The 18,574-nt window shown below is 34.2% G+C and overlaps 1 protein-coding gene across 1 annotated transcript in view; it reads right to left on the minus strand.

Moving 5' to 3' along the window:
• Window positions 1-18,302, minus strand: part of LOC137402244 (uncharacterized) — a 41,260-nt gene extending 22,958 nt beyond the window's left edge. The window contains exons 1-5 of the mRNA XM_068088742.1: window positions 18,248-18,302; window positions 7,802-7,882; window positions 5,739-5,840; window positions 5,482-5,538; window positions 4,132-4,357 (exon numbers count right to left, since the gene is read on the minus strand). Coding sequence (XP_067944843.1) covers window positions 4,132-4,357; window positions 5,482-5,538; window positions 5,739-5,832 — 377 coding nt within the window. The 5' untranslated portion in view covers window positions 5,833-5,840; window positions 7,802-7,882; window positions 18,248-18,302. The remainder of the gene's footprint in view (window positions 1-4,131; window positions 4,358-5,481; window positions 5,539-5,738; window positions 5,841-7,801; window positions 7,883-18,247) is intronic.
• Between the last annotated feature and the right edge of the window lie 272 nt (window positions 18,303-18,574).

Genomic DNA, 18,574 nt, shown 5'->3' on the forward strand with positions numbered 1-18,574 from the left:
CTTAACGAATCCCAGGTAAAGTAAGGGATTTTTCTTTGGTAACTTTTTCTTGAAGTTGCATAAACTTCAAGAAAAATTGGCAAAATTGATCGTGGGTAAAACGCTCAAAAGAAAAAGATGTCTTTTCTTTTGAGCATTTCAACAACGATCAAGTTTTTCCAATGTCAATCTAAAAAAATGTCCTGGCAATAACATCACCTCAAACAACAAACCAATCTCAAGTGATAGAAAAATCTCTATACTTTTTCATGAAAACGTTTTAAACTTTACATTAGAAGCATTTAATTTGAAACAAGCCATTTGTGCTTTTGATTTATATTATAGTTTGTATATGTACATGTATCTACTAATAAATAAGTAAATATATGGACTTGTGACAGTGCTCTGATAACTTGAATGCTCTGATAATTCGAACACTTTTGCTCGGTCCCTTGAAGTTCGAGTTATCCATGTTTGACTGTATCTATAATATATAGTGAATATCAACAGAGTATCAATATATCTTTAACATATAGTGAATATCAACAGAGTATCAATATATCTATAACATATAGTGAATATCAACAGAATATCAATATATCTATAATATATAGTGAATACCAACAGAGTATCAATATATCTTTAACATATAGTGAATATCAACAGAATATCAATGCATCTATAATATATAGTGAATACCAACAGAGTATCAATATATCTATAATATATAGTGAATATCAACAGAATATCAATATATCTATAATATATAGTGAATATCAACAGAATATCAATATATCTATAATAGATAGTGAATATCAACAGAGTATCAATATATCTTTAACATATAGTGAATATCAACAGAATATCAATGCATCTATAATATATAGTGAATACCAACAGAGTATCAATATATCTATAATATATAGTGAATATCAACAGAGTACAGTAATACTTCAACTTACGAGTGCTCCAACGTACGAGAAACTTGAGATACGAGCCAGCTTTCAAGCAAGTTTTAGCACTAACATATGAGCCATGTTTGAGATACGAGCACTTGAGTCAGTTGCCAAGTATGCCGGAGGTGTTTTATGAGAACAGCATCACTATGTATTTTTCAACTGCTCAGGTTATACTGTTGTACCGTGTTTTTTGTGCACGATTTTCTGTGCAGAATTATGTGAATTAAAAGTACTGTGCGTACACCGAAAGTCTGCCAGTAAACTGAAAGATAATACAAAGAAAAAGCAAATGATAACAGTCGATGTTAAACGGAAAAATATTGAAAAATATGCGAAATGTGTATGCGTGATTCAGCTAGCTCGGCAATATGACAGAAACACATTCATAATTATCAAACAGAAGGATTATATTCAAAGCATTTAGTTCGCAAAAGGACTAACCATAGTTTCTAAACGGTGCAGCGATCTTCACGACCGCTAATGGCATTGGACAAACAATTGGCCGGTGGCAGCGTAACTGAAACGATGCTAGGTGAAAAGGCCGGCGCTATCTATCCAAACTGTTTAATAGACATTCGGACAAGTAGGCTAGTGGTCGTGCGTTAACCGTTTGTGACAACACCTGTGTTCGTCCTAATCGCAACATGTTGCAAGGGCGACAAAGGCAAACGTCCTTAGATAGGTTTATCTTAAAACGGCCGGCTAGTCGTGAAAGCGAAAAAAAAGGATTTATTCGGCGTTCAAACTATGAACGCCGAAGAAATTTTAATTACGTTTAGTTGAAAATGAAAGTTTGCTTTTAGGTTTGCTTTTAAGTTTGTCTTTTAACACTTTGATAAAATCCAAATTTATCAAAGTCAACTGTTGTAACGAAGGATAACTTATATCTCCCTCCCTGGCAAATGCGAGTGTTAACTGCTATTGTATGTATTTAATTTTACATTTTAATTAATCACATTTCCTTGCATTATTTTTATTTGTTGCATTTTGAAAGCATGTAGTACGTAAGGACAATAACCAACATGTTCTTTCTGTTACAATATCTTGTTTTGAGTGTTTTATTTGCTTTTTTAGAGTATGGAAACCAATCAATATATATTTAATTGTTCTATATATAAATGAATTGCACCAACATGCGAGTAAATTGACATACGAGCTCAGTCTCGGAACGTATTAAGCTCGTAAGTTGAAGTATGACTGTATCAATATATCTATAATATATAGTGAATATCAACAGAGTATCAATATATCTTTAACATATAGTGAATATCAACAGAATATCAATATATCTACATCTGTATAATATATAGTGAATATCAACAGAGTATCGATATATTTATAATATATAGTGAATATCAAAAGAGTATTAATATATCTATAATAGATAGTGAATATCAACAGAGTATCAATATATCTATAATATATAGTGAGTATCAACAGAGTATCAATATATCTATAATATATAGGGAATATCAACAGAATATCAATATATCTATAATATATAGTGAATATCAACAGAGTATCAATATATCTATAATATATAGTGAATATCAACAGAATATCAATATATCTATAATATATAGGGAATATCAACAGAGTATCAATATATCTATAATATATAGTGAATATCAACAGAATATCAATATATCTACATCTGTATAATATATAGTGAATATCAACAGAGTATCGATATATTTATAATATATAGTGAATATCAAAAGAGTATTAATATATCTATAATAGATAGTGAATATCAACAGAGTATCAATATATCTATAATATATAGTGAGTATCAACAGAGTATCAATATATCTATAATATATAGTGAATATCAACAGAGTATCAATATATCTATAATAGATAGTGAGTATCAACAGAGTTTCAATATATCTATAATATATAGGGAGTATCAACCGAGTATCAATATATTTTTACCATATTGTGGATATCAACAGAGTATCAATATATCTATAATATATAATGAATATCAACAGAGTATCGATATATCTTTAATATATAGAGAGTATCAACAGAGTATCGATATATCTATAATATATAGTGAGTATACGCAGAGTATCGATATATCTATAATATATAGTGAGTATACGCAGAGTATCAATATATCTATAATATATAGAGAGTATCAACCGAGTATCAATATATATTTAACATATAGTGAATATCAACAGAGTATCAATATATCTATAATATATAGTGAATATCAACAGAGTATCAATATATCTATAACATATAGTGAATATCAACAGAATATCAATATATCTATAATATATAGTGATGTATATCTATGTATATATAGTTGTTACAGGATGGTTTCTGTTTACACTTTCATGCAATCTCATTCGTCGAAATATTTTCACAAATATACTTCACGCATTCAATAAAACCATGTCTATTGTTCTTACACGTCTGTTTTATCGTCATTGTGATGCGTTCACTTTTAGCAATGATATCTTATAACTTACCGTAAAAAATCGTTAAACTTTTTAACCTTACATGTAGCTCGAAGGAGCACATATCATTGTCTGATAATCATGACGAGCCTGTTGGTTACCTGTGGTAATCGAAAAATGCTGAAAAAATTATTTTGGAAGTATTGGGTCACATGATCAGATTACGACTTGACGATTAGTCCAAGCCGAAACGAAACTGTAAAGTAGCGAGCATCTATATTTGATACGGGGTCCTCGGTAAAACCCGAAGTGTTTGTCATAAACTAGTGCTACGATAAGTTTTATATTGAGCTTTTTATTGGCCTTTCGATTCACGTGAGAACATCATGTGACAAGGCGATAACCAAACTGTAATGACTACGTCAGAGAAATAAAGAGATTCCGATCTACGGCGGCTTTTCGTTTTTGAGCTTTTAAGAGCTTGTAATCACATTTCCACGTATTTGGCACTTACAACAAAACAGAGTAAGACTTGGTGAATCTTTTGATACCAAATAACTGTAATGTGAACTTTGTTGCAAGTCAACCTTTAAAGTTTTCTTTATTCTAAACCATTTCTTTATTCCATTATTCTATTTCACTTTTGGTGTAATTTAATTTATAAAACTGAAAGTCTTTTTCATTACTATCATTATCGTTATCTCTGGTTTGGTGGAGCAAAAGTGATATGAAGTAGCAACACTTAGCCTCAGTATCAACAAAAGTGCCAACAATGGACATACCAGTCCAATTGGGAGGAGTTCACATTCCACAGCTGTAGTTGTTTCAGACTCGAAGTCATCAGAGCAGGAATGACTCTATGCATGATGCTTATGTGGGTGATATGGTGGTCACCCACATCCTCCAGTATCTTTCTGTCATCATCCATAGAGAAGTGTGTAAGACGAATAGGAATGTGATCTATCTGAGGCTGGCCAGAGTGTCTGTACCAGACCTCAAGGTTCTGCCCTGTAATGTAAATCCTTTACTACATACAAAGTCCTGTTGTACCATGGTCAGGTAGAACAACCTGTGAATACCATGTTGTTAAGTAGAGTCTTTCATGGGGAATCACTGAATTTCAGGTCATTTGAAACATCAGTTTACTTGTAACAGGCTAAAGTATATGACCATATTAGGTCATGGCTCAACAAACAGTCTGAACCAGTCATTTGCTGTCATACATAAAGAGTTACATGTTGTTGTTTAGAGCAGCTGATCAGTGAACTGACAACATTTAAATCATATATAAAGAATAATCATGTAAAAACAGAGAGCTGAAATCTTAATTGACAGCATTTAAATCTTACCCAACATAAAGAACATCTAGGATAAAAAGACTGTGTGAGTGGAGTGTGTAGTTTAAGGTCTCACGTTAGTTTTACTGAATGTTGTTGATAACAATATAAACAGAACACTAAAACATTCTGCAAGCAAAGGAGCTTACTCTAAAAATCTAAGGATCTCTAAAAAATAATGGTCAATAATGATTAGTTGAAGTATTTAGGAACTTGGGCTAGCATTTTGTAAATAATAATGTGCAATTATGTTTACATATTATTAACTGACTGGTTGACACCATAGCTATTAGTTGACCAAATATGGTCATACATTTGGTTAAATATATCATATATAAAAACATGGTGTTAACAGGTTGTTCATGTTTCACCTGAATATGGCTGACTTTGGCCTTTGAGAAATCATATCATATATCGAGTTATCCACTCTTACTAATATTAAAATATGGAATTGTGAAGACTGGTTGATATGAAGATGTAACAACTTATAGTTGAATATCTTACAATAATTGCAACAAAATTTGCTATTCAAATCACCGGACTGCATGAGTAAACGGTAATGATTGTCTGCTTTTAAGATAATCTAAAAATTGAATATAGGACATCCTATGAGAATAAAGAAATATTACTTGACATGGTCAAGTAAAATAATTCAGAGACTCACCTAGTCTAAACACATTTTAACAGATCTCTATACTTGCAGGTAAAACAGTCATACTATACTAAACAGTAATTCACTACTACAACTTATCATAGAGTACTTACTCTCTGTAGCTCTTTTATAACATTTCTTACCTTCTCTCTCTCCACTCTCACTCTCCCTCCTGCTCTGAGAAGAGCCCATTATATCTCCTGTAACAAAATTCACCTCATGTACATTAAAGTAGTTTGATAATCTGCATGGAGTCACAGTTATGGAATTGTAATTGTAAAATAACTCATAGACTCACCTAGTCTAAACACATTTTAACAGATGTCTATACCTGCAGGTAAAACAGTCATACTATACTAAACAATAATTCACTACTACAACTTATCATAAGAGTACTTACTTCCTGCATCTCTTGTCTGAAATATCTCTCCTCTCTCTCCCCTCTCACTGTTAGCAGTTGATCTTCTGTTCCTCCTGCTCAGAGAACAGCCCATTATATCTTCTGTAACAAGTGCCAACTCATTGAAGTAGTTTGATAATCAGTACTGAGTCACAGTTGAGGAACCAAGGCTATAAAAATTACAAAGGTACAAAGAATAATAGTCTATATATAAATCTTAATGTCTGTTGGTCTGCGTATCCAGTTATATCAATAAAGTTTTCAGAATGAAAAATCCACTGCGCACTAGATTTGAACTCAGAAGCTCCATATCTGCAGACAGGCATTTACTACACTATGTATGCATTTGCTTTACTACAGACACTATGCTGTCCAAATGGCAATACTATAAATAAATTCGGTACATACTTATTATACATGTCAATCTTTCATGGTTTCAAGGTCAACACTGCAGTTAGTGTTATGCGTAAAACTATAACAGAAGAAAAATACATGAAGAAAAATGCTTTAACTCATATAGCCAGCAAAACTATTGCCATCAGTATAGAGCTGTAGTAAGCACTGCAGCTGGTATGGTATGAATTACACAGAAATAAACAGAGTACACAGGACCAGACACTTTCAATTATATCTTATTTTAGTACCGAGTATTCATCTAGTCTTCACTTTGATATGAACAGTGTCCGTCCATCTGTTCAAATCCGTGAACAGCCATCTAACTATAATAAGAGCTTTGTCTGTCCGACTATCCAAAGGATTGCCAAAAATATTGCTTTTAAAGGGATTAAAACTCAGGACTTGGTAGACAAACACTCTACTAAACATTCTGCTAGCAGATGCTTGTAGGTGTGAGACCTCCTCAAAATAAAAACAAGGGCAGCTTTATAAAGGAGACATTAATATAAACATGTTATGATAAAAATACAGATATGGTATGATAGAAAGATAGACATGATAGAATAGAAATATAGACATGTTAGGATAGAAATATAGACATGATAGGATAGAAATATAGACATGATAGAATAGAAATATAGACATGTTAGGATAGAAATATAGACATGTTAGGATAGAAATATAGACATGTTTGGATAGAAATATAGACATGTTAGGATAGAAATATAGGCATGTTTGGATAGAAATATAGGCATGTTAGGATAGTACTATAGACATGTTAGGATAGAATAATAGACATGTTAGGATAGAAATATAGACATGTTATGATAGAAATATAGATATGTTATGATAGAAATATAGACATGATAGAATAGAAATATAGACATGTTAGGATAGAAATATAGACATGATAGGATAGAAATATAGACATGATAGAATAGAAATATAGACATGTTAGGATGGAAATATAGACATGTTAGGATAAAAATATAGACATGTTAGGATAGAAATATAGACATGTTAGGATAGAAATATAGACATGATAGGATAGAAATATAGACATGATAGAATAGAAATATAGACATGTTAGGATAGAAATATAGACATGTTAGGATAGAAATATAGACATGTTTGGATAGAAATATAGACATGTTAGGATAGAAATATAGGCATGTTTGGATAGAAATATAGGCATGTTAGGATAGTACTATAGACATGTTAGGATAGAATAATAGACATGTTAGGATAGAAATATAGACATGATAGAATAGAAATACAGACATGATAGGATAGAAATATAGACATGATAGAATAGAAATATAGACATGTTAGGATAGAAATATAGACATGTTAGGATAGAAATATAGACATGTTAGGATAGTAATATAGACATGTGAGGATAGAATAATATACATGTTAGGATAGAAATATAGACATGCTAGAATAGAAATATAAACATGTTAGGATAGAAATATAGACATGTTAGAATAGAAACATAAACATATTATGATAGAAATATAGACATAATAGTATAGAAATATAGACATGCTAGGATAGAAAAATAGACAAGTAACAATGAGTATTTTTACTAGTAGCAGCATAACAGAACAATATTAATGATGAATAACTCTGAATTGATGTCTAAACCGAACTTGTCTCTTCCTCACCTTGTCTCTCTCCCTTAAAACATCCAGTATAGAACAGCCACACTCAGACTTGAAAGTTCTGGCATCATATTTCCTCTAACTCTGTCAGCATAATGAATCAATAGCTAATGTACCTGGTCTTTACCGGCTCTTGTATCTCAACCCTTAGCGACTCTTCACTCAGGAGTTAAACTAGTGAATTCTATTGAGGTTCATGATGACTCTAACAATATGGTTAGTTTCTATTGTTCACAAGTCTATTGATTCTATTCAGGATAAAACAGGCTTTTGCCAACTTTAGTAACTCAACCAATCAGAGCTGCTGTCACAAAAGAATTAACTGTATACTAGAAATTCCCCTGTTATACAGCCCAAGACCAAAGTGATATCGGAAAAAAAGAAAGGGTACTGATGGTTGAGAAATGCAATATTAGCAGTCAAATGGCACTGCAGTGCAATAAGATAACTGCAATGGTAGTTGTAATGTACTGGGTGTTATTATGTACAACCATAGATATATAAACCTAGATTGGCCAATAATAGCTATTCCTATCAGTTGCCTTGTCAGACTTAAATAGCATGACGTTACGTCATTGTATTGTACCTCACGCTTGACTGCACTGTTGTTAACAATGGAACTATGAGGAGAATTTGACAAAATCACATTTATTTTCACATAAAAACCTTCCTGGATACATAATCCAGTAAACTAAAGCAATTCTGTGATAATAGCTGATAACCACCATAGATTAAAACTATAAAAGATATGAATTGTTGCGAACAAATCATGAGCCATCAGGGCTTTATTTGCCACCCTCTCCTATCCCTATTCTCTCTTTTCCCCTTCTCCAAAGAAGAAGTGAGAAGGGGAAAAGAGAGAAGGGAGAAAGGAAAGGGGGGGGGGGAAATAGCCCACCCACTCAAAGAGCCAGACCCTGGCTAGGTAAATAGACTAATATCATGCTGAACTAAACAACTAAATATGATGAGTATGCAAGTATGTCTTAAGTCAAAATGAGACAGAATGATTATTTTACAACTGGATATGTATCTCGGTCACTAAAGCTGAAGTGTAATGATTGTATCACTAGCATCGTGGATGTTACCAACTATGATGTAAACCAAGCAACAAATTCCCTAATCACAGTTAAGAATCGTGGTGGCTTGACTTTGTCTTCGCCTGTGGTGATTGAGGTTTACAACCACAGTGAGAAAGCGACGAAAGTGTTGCTTAGTAGTGCTGGATTGGTGAAAAACTTTCCCAGGTTAGCACTAAGTGCTACCATGGCGAAGTTGCTGGGGTTCAACATCATGCTATTGTTTAAAGGTTGACATGCAATAAAATTCACATTACAGTTATTTGGTATCAAAAGATTCACCATGTCTTACTCTGTTGTGTTGTAGGTGCCAAATATGTGGAAATGTGATTACAAGCTCTTAAAAGTTAAAAAACGAACAGTTAATCGCAGCCACACGAGACCGCCGTAGTTTGGATTCGCTTTCCCAAATGGCTCAAATGGGACGTAGTTGTTACAGGATGGCTTCTGTTTACACTTTCATGCAACCTCATTCATCAAAATATTTTTATAAATATACTTCATGCATTCAATAAAACCATGTCTATTGTTCTTACGCATCTGTTTTACGTCGGTGTAATGCTGTCACTTTTAACACTGATATCTTACCGTAAAAAATTGTTAAAATTTTTAACCTTAGCTCGAAGGAGTACATATCATTGTCTGATAATCATGACGAGCTTGTTGGTCACCTGTGATAATCGAAAAGTGCTGCAAAAATTATTTTCGAAGTATTGGGTCACGTGATCAGATTACGACTTGACGATTGAATAATGCCAAAACAAAACTGTAAAGTAGCGAGCATCTATATTTGATACGGGGTATTCGGTAAAACCCGAAGTGTTTGTCATAAACTACTGCCACAATAAATTTTATATTTAGCTTTTTATTGGCTTTTCAATTCACGTGAGAACATCACGTGACAAGACGATAACCAAACTGTAATGACTACGTCATCGAAATAAAGAGATTCCAATCTACGGCGGATTTTCGTTTTTGAGCTTTTAAATGCTTGTAATCACATTTCCACGTATTTGGCACCTACAACACAACAGAGTAAAACATGGTGAATATTTTGATACCAAATAACTGTAATGTGAATTTTGTTGCAAGTCAACCTTTAAGCTACAAAGAACGGTCCACCTCAATACTATTGAGACATTTACAACGAGGGCATCCTGAGGAACTTAAAAGCGCGTCTAAGAACCTTCAATCCAGCAAATTTAGTTTATTTTTAGTTTCTTTCACTAACACCAGAAGTTTTAGGGAAGTGATGGATTTTTGCTTTCCACTATGCTGGGTTATCTATTTCTATATTTGTAAAGTATTTCTTAACTAATCTCTTGTTGATTATAATAGCAGTTGAAAATAAAATCTGTAATAAAAACACTAGCCAAATCATGCCATTAATCTATCACCCATTGAATAGCATTGATCCACCAATGTCTAGCCATAAATTGTAGATTGCATATATAAACCAAGCCACAAAATATAATGATTGGTGTGATAAGGGTTTCTTTTATCTCAGTTTATTGATGTCACAACATTAGGCTGTAATGGAACTATCTCTTAACCTTAAATGAATAAAAAATCGCGCGTGCTGACCCGGTCCGACCCGATCTTGGCCCTCATTGCAGACCCCGAGTCTGGTCCGACCCTGCATTACTTGGTCTCGTTCCAGCTCTAGCTAAGAAAGCCATTGATTCCATTTCCCTGATCAGATCAAAACTTCACAGGCTCATCATATTTCGTCATGTTTAGTTCAACATGATATTAGTCTATTTACCTAGCCAGGGTCTGGATCTTTGAGTGGGTGGGCTATTTTCCCCCCTCTCCTTTCTCCCTTCTCTCTTTTCCCCTTCTCACTTCTTCTTTGGAGAAGGGGAAAAGAGAGAATGGGGATAGGAGAGGGTGGCAAATAAAGCCCTGATGGCTCATGATTTGTTCGCAACAATTCATAGCTTTTATAGTTTTAATCTAAGGTGGTTATCAGATATTATCACAGAATTGCTTTAGTTTACTGGATTATGTATCCAAGAAGGTTTTTATGTGAAAATAAATGTGATTTTGTCAAATTCTCCTCATAGTTCCATTGTTAACAACAGTGCAGTCAAGCGTGAAGTACAATACAATGACGTTACGGCATCCTATTTAAGTCTGACAGGCTTTTTCCCTATTGGCCAATCTAGGTTTATATATCTATGTGTACAACAAACAGCAATAATGAAAGGAAAAGATTATATATTTCTGATGTTTTATGATTATATATCTCTCCCCTGCAATAGGACAAATGCAATATTAGAAGTAAAATGCACTGATATTATTAGAATAACCAATATTATTAATGCAGTAATACAGTAATAATAGAAAACCAATGCACAATTTTGTTTACATTTGTCCAATATGTCAGTTACTTTGAAATCGGCAAAAAAGAAAGGATTATATTTCAGTACTTCTACGTTAATTACAGAAACCTTCGGCAATTCGACAATGCTATAGACTGGTAAAATGTGCACGTTCTCTTTTCGTGAAATGCGCACGACTTAATGGTTCTATTCTCTGTCGCTCGGCGTTTCGTTTGCCGGTCTTAATTTTGATAAAAATAAGGCTTGGCAAGCTTTAATAACGATTTTAGACCAAATTAATCTGTCTATTTATGTATAATCCGATCAGATGGGTAAGTTTTAGGATATTGTCTCAACTTTTCAACAATTTAGTAACATATTTAAATAGGTTTATATGTGTTTTGTATCGTTATTATACTTAAACGACTACATTGAAAAATGGTTAAATTTGTTGATGAGATTTCGTTACAAGGGTTTGCGACGGCCGTTTATGAATAATTTTCGTGAGTTGTGTGCACATATGCATTTATCATAAATCTCCCAACCAATCGCTCCGCTCGTGTTTGGTCGTGGGATTATATATGGAAGTGCGAGTGAACATTTACATCTGGTTGAATACCACGTCTATGCAATCATCTCCACAGACAATTGCTAGCTATTCACTGACTTATTTATTTTTATAGTTGTTCACAGCAACATCGTGCAAATATTAATCTTCCTTTCCTGTACATAATTATAATGTACTTTTTACTGATGAAAAAACTTTAGACTAAATCTGCGTTCGTTTAATCACTGTAATAAGTCTCCTGTAATATATGTAGACTCGAATCAGAAGTCACACCGATTCTACTATTACTAACCCTGAGATACTAGTACTGTACTATTATTCTTAACCCTGAGGTACTAGTACTGTTATACTAGTATTAACCGTGAGGTACTAGTCCTGTTATACTACAGTGGAACCTCGGTTTTTGAACGACTGGCAGTTCGAACAAATCGGAGTCCGCACAAAAAATTCGAGAAATTCTTGCTTCGTAGTTCGAACGCCGGTACGACGCGTGAGTGCGTACGTGAGGGTGGGATACTGAGCGGCGTACGGGTGTAGATCCCTCTCTCCATGACCAACTGTTGTCGCATTGTCCAAGATTAAACAAATGTGTAGCAAATGGGCCGAGTTACAGAATTTTGTCGAACGCCACCACCCTGATAAAGCTGCAGCCACCAGAGTCATCAATGACTTTAACGACACTATCATGAACCACTTCCGAAAAGTGCTATAAAGAAGGCAGAAGCAAGTGTCATTGGATAGATATTTTAAGAGAAAAGAACATCCTGTAGCCGAGTAAAAAATCCTATTCATAATTCTTTTCTTTATCCTTTTTTTTTATTTTTACACGTTCATGTTAGCGTAATCTTTCGTATGGAAGACTACGACAACGCGAACGTACGATTAGTCTGAGTTACATTTATGTTTATGTTATTTGTGTCTTTACCATTTTGCTTAACATTTTCTGAGACATACATTGCTTTTTATGTGTTGGTCAGCATTTTAATGTACAATTTCATGCATAAAATAATTTATAAAATACTAAGAAGGTAAACATTCAGGGTGTTGGAACGGATTAAAACTTATATATAATAATTCTAATGGGAAAACCTGTTTCAGATCTCAAACAACTCGGTTTTCAACCAACCTTCTGGAACGAATTGTGTTCGAGAGCCGAGGTTCCACTGTATTAATAATCCTGAGGTACTAGTACTGTTATATTAATATTAACTCTGAGGTACTAGTATTGTTATACTATTATTAATCCTGAGGTACTAGTACTGCTATACTATTATTAACCCTGAGGTACTAGTACTGCTATACTATTATTAACCCTGAGGTACTAGTACTGTTCTACTATTATTAACCCTGAGGTACTAGTACTGTTATACTATTATTAACCCTGAGGTACTAGTACTGTTATACTATTATTAATCCTGAGGTACTAGTACTGCTATACTATTATTAACCCTGAGGTACTAGTACTGCTATACTATTATATACCCTGAGTTACTAGTACTGTTATACTATTATTAACCCTGAGGTACTAGTACTGTTATACTATTATTAACCCTGAGGTACTAGTACTGTTATACTGTTATTAAAGCTAAGGTATTAGTACTGTTATACTATTATTAACCCTGAGGTACTAGTACTGTTATACTATTATTAACCCTGAGGTACTAGTACTGTTATACTATTATTAACCCTGATGTACTAGTACTGCTATACTATTATTAACCCTGAGGTACTAGTACTGTTATACTATTATTAACCCTGAGGTACTAGTACTGTTATACTATTATTAATCCTGAGGTACTAGTATTGTTATACTATTGTTAACCCTGAGGTACTAGTACTGTTATACTATTATTAACCCTAAGGTACTAGTACTGCTATACTATTATTAACCCTGAGGTACTAATACTGCTATACTATTATTAACCCTGAGGTACTAGTACTGTTATACTATTATTAACCCTGAGGTACTAGTACTGTTATACTATTATTAATCCTGAGGTACTAGTATTGTTATACTATTGTTAACCCTGAGGTACTAGTACTGTTATACTATTATTAACCCTAAGGTACTAGTACTGCTATACTATTATTAACCCTGAGGTACTAATACTGCTATACTATTATTAACCCTGAGGTACTAGTACTGTTATACTATTATTAACCCTGAGGTACTAGTCCTGTTATACTATTATTAATCCTGAGGTACTAGTATTGTTATACTATTGTTAACCCTGAGGTACTAGTACTGTTCTACTATTATTAACCCTGAGGTACTAGTACTGTTATACCATTATCAACCGTAAGGTACTAGTACTGTTATACTGTGATAAACCCTTATGTACTAGTCCGACATAGTCATCTTCAACTTCAAAAGAGATATTTTAGGCATCCAGTGGCGTCACAGTATTTTAATCAAGTAAAATATCAACTCCAAGTTCAGATTAATATATGGGAAAGGAAAGGATAGACTAAAGGGGTGATCACACGAGCGCCGAACCAAACTAAATGACGCAAAACGACGTCGCTCTCAGCTGTAAAAAGTTCGGCCGAAGACATTTCTGGCCGAAACGAACCATTTCGGTCCTGCTCGAAATTTTGTGGCCGAACCCTTGCTCTTATTGGCTGGTTAAAATTCTAGAATTTTAGCGAGCATGTGTCACATTTCTCCTTACGTGCGTGTGCGTAAAGTTAAAAAAGAAATGGGACGATACTTTTATTTCGTTAAATAAACAACATGAAGCAATTTACGACAAGGTTCACCCGGACTTGTGATTGTGTTGCATAAATGTAAGATGTTGCACTTGAGTTTTGCATAAATGTAAGAGAAATTTTGAGCAGCTGAACGATCTTCTGATAAATCTGCTGTGTAATTGTAATTTATAATTGTTCCTCAAAGTTTTTTGTATACAATAGAAATATTCAACTCAATTACATAAAAACTACTAATGAAACCGTGTCCTGTCTCTATACGTATGGTATCTAGTAAGCGAAGTGACTTCAGATGCCGTGTGATATGTGCCACGAACCGAACTAGCCTCCGAACCGATCCTACGTCGGTTCGGTGCTCGTGTGACCACGCCTCAAAGGCATGGTGAACATATGAATGTTTTCCTATGCTGAGTACATAACAAAGAAAAACAGTCTTTATCATAGTACTGTGGTTTTACATAAATAAATCAGTCAACGATACTTCATCAGGATGAATATGACACATGACTTATATTCTACATGAAAGAAAATCACAACCATTCTCTTACATTTATGCAAAACTCAAGTGCAACATCTTACATTCATGCAACACAATCACAAGTCCGGGTGAACCTTGTCGTAAATTGCTTCGTGTTGTTTATTTAACGAAATAAAAGTATCGTCCCATTTCTTTTTTAACTTTACTCACACGCACGTAAGGAGAAATGTGACGCGTGCTCGCTAGAATTCTAGAATTTTAGCCAGCCAATAAGAGCAAGGGTTCGGCCACAAAACTTCGAGCAGAACCAAAACGGTTCGTTTCGGCCAGAAATGTCTTCGGCTGAACATTTTACAGCTGAGAGTAACGTTGTTTTGCGTCATTTAGTTCGGTTCGGCGCTCGTGTGACCACCCCTTTAGCCCGCTAAGGCAAGAGTGGGCAAACAATGGGCGTGGGCGAAATGCAGCCCTTGTTATCTCTAATCCGGCCTGCTGAAGATTGGTACAGATTATGTACGGTTAATAAATTCAAGTGTTTTTATCTAGGCTATTGTATCTTGTGCTGACCCGGCCCGCCTGTCAAATTTTAAAAATCAATGTGTGTTTCATGTTTGCTACAACAAGCAATAGTATTAGCTCTGCTCAAACTAACAAGCCAAGCTTTTTATCAAAAGCTGTGAGATTATTTATCACTTCAGCTAATATAAGCAGTCTATAGTCAAACAATGTTCATTAGCTAGTTTGTGAGGATCACTTGAGAGTGAGAACACCTGCATTAACAGTAAGATTATTTTTTCTAATACATGTAATTTTGAACTTTTTTAATGACTTTTTGTACACGCGCTAAAATGAGCTCAATTGTTATTTTCCAGCAACAGCTAGTTATCGATCACAACAGCTAATATATCTCACCTTCTGGGGTCAGTTGTACTAGTATTTGGAGCGGATCTCCCAACTATTGTGAGTGTTGGTACCATACATGTATGTTCAATTCAACTAATGCATTTGCCTGTTTTTGTTATTTACTAATCGCCCTGTATATTTTCTTAACATTCTTATCATTTACTGTATACAAGGTACAATTAAACGAATAAAGCAAATCTCAACCTACGAGAACACCTATTCATTGTCGCCATCCACACGTCCCAAACCAGATACTAGAACAAAGTGGCCCCATGGGTTGAAATATTTGCCCGCATCTGGACTAAGGTATGGTGTGTGGCTGCTTTATAATCATTATGAGAGGATTCAAATGGCAGACAATCTTCCATACATCTGTCTTAAATCACGAAGAATACCTATATGCACAGTTATTCTCAATTGTCAAAAGAAGGTCGATAGGCGTAGGTTTTAGAAGGTCGATCTACCAAGCTGAATGCCAGGAGACAACCTTCTATGCGTCCATCTTACACACCAGTTTGTAATTTTACTATAAAGAGTGTTTGAAAACAGTTTGACTGCTGACATTGCTCGTGTGTTCAGGAAGGCAAAGGAAGCAGGTAATGACTCTCGGAGTAGTTTGAATCATAACACCACTGACAGGGCAACATAACAATAAATTAGTGTGACATGACACATTTAGTATTGGTACACAAGGTTATCCTCACCTATCCTAATAAGATATGTCAAATGAGCACACTTAGCATTTTTATGAACTTTCAAGCACGCGGAAAATGTACTCATTATCAACATCGGCTAGCAAGAGGCAGGAGTGGATAATCAGTCCTACGAGACACCACAAATATTGTGTGCTAAATTACTGTCTCAAGCATTTCTATGTCACTACGATTCAAAATAGAGAAATTGTGTAATGTAAACACTCTTTAGTCCAGGCCTTCTGAAAGCATCTATCATGGAGAGAGTGGTGATGTTCTATTAGCTTGACGTCGGTTAATACAAACAGAAAGAATAAGCAAATAGATGTAGACGAATCTGTGGTTGACTTGTTGAATAAAGGTAGCTGATTGTTCTTAAAGATTTCTTAGTTGGAGCTATTCTATTGACTCTGTTTAAAGTTGTTTACATTAAAACCCTCTTTTGTTATTTGGAGACACAAAGCTGGGTACGGTTGCAGCTGGTTACATAAACAGTATGAGCTTTTAACAAAGTCTTTAAGACTAATTCATACGCAGTATGGATCTTAAGAAAACTAAATATATCTTGGCAATGTTCCATTTTAAAGTTAAAACTCAAACACGCTGTGAGCAGGCATCAATGACTTCGAAAAGAATAATGAACCATATTACATCATCAACATCAACGAAAATCAAATACATGATTACATATTTACGCAGACATGGCTCACTCAACTATCTGTACATATAGCTCTTGCCTTACACCATACGAAATCTTACTTCATTTAAATGGCTTCTACAGGAATGTTCAAGTTGTAGAAATATATCATATTAATAAAATATCCATCTTGTTCAGCACCTGCGAGTGGTTACAAAATTCACTCACTTCCTATTGGTCCGTTATATCGGTCTATACTGATGAGTAGTTATACAACCAGCTTTCAATTATGTTGCCACGAGGTGATTGTATAGCATCTTATCAGTTCGTTAGTTTATTTATTAACTTTTGTTTATTCCTTTTATCACTCTACCATTATGAGAGGAAGTTCATAGTTTAATATATATATAATTATATCTGAAACATATATATTTCAGTAATAACAATGTCATACAATTGCAGCTTAGAGTAATAAATACAACTGTTAATAGTAACAGTGACAGATATATGTAGATTTAGTACTAAGAACTGAGAATGCTATAAACAAAGGTGTCTTTTTATCACTTTATCATTATCATAGTTTTAACAACCCTAATATCTCATATGAACTTATTGATAACCATCTGTGTTTTATTCTGATCCACTACTGAGCAGACTAGTACCCTGACAGTCTCGAGTGCCGTGATAAATTGTCTACGCTGACTTAAGTAATCCAACCAATCAGAGACATGTCACAAGAGAATTTACTGTGTTTATATATGGAAGTGGCGAGTAAACATACCTGGTTGAATACAAACAACCACTCACTACACTCACAAACAATCACTAGCTATTCACTGATTTACATGTAGGACCTATTGGTAGTTATTTGTATAGTTCACAGCAACATCTTGTCTGTATTAATCTTCCTTTCCTGCACAGAGTTATGTCATTATTAAGTACCTTTTAACTGATGGAAATACCTTGAATGAAGGTCAGCCTTTCCAGAAGTAAAGGTATAACCATTCAGTACTAAGCATACAATGAAGCATATCTACAGACATAAGTTAGGATACTAACCTGGTTCAACACTGAAGGTTTTTAATTGATCCAGCTCTGAGCCAGTCTAAAGAGCATTCCAACTAATCACCTCTACTTTATACAGTTTTATCTCCACCTGTACAATAACAGCATCAGTGTACATTATCTACCTGACCATTTGACTTATCAGCTGTCAGGAGAGTACTACTAGCTATAAGAATAGTTTATAACTAACCCTGAGGTACAAGTACTGCTTACTATTATTAACCCTAAGGTACTAGTACAGCTGTTATACTATTATTAACCCTGAGGTACTAGTACTGTTATACTATTATTAACCCTGGGGTGCTAGTACTGTTATACTAT

The sequence above is a fragment of the Watersipora subatra genome, chromosome 8 (genome assembly GCF_963576615.1).
Source record: "Watersipora subatra chromosome 8, tzWatSuba1.1, whole genome shotgun sequence".
Classification (NCBI taxonomy): Eukaryota; Metazoa; Bryozoa; class Gymnolaemata; order Cheilostomatida; family Watersiporidae; genus Watersipora; species Watersipora subatra.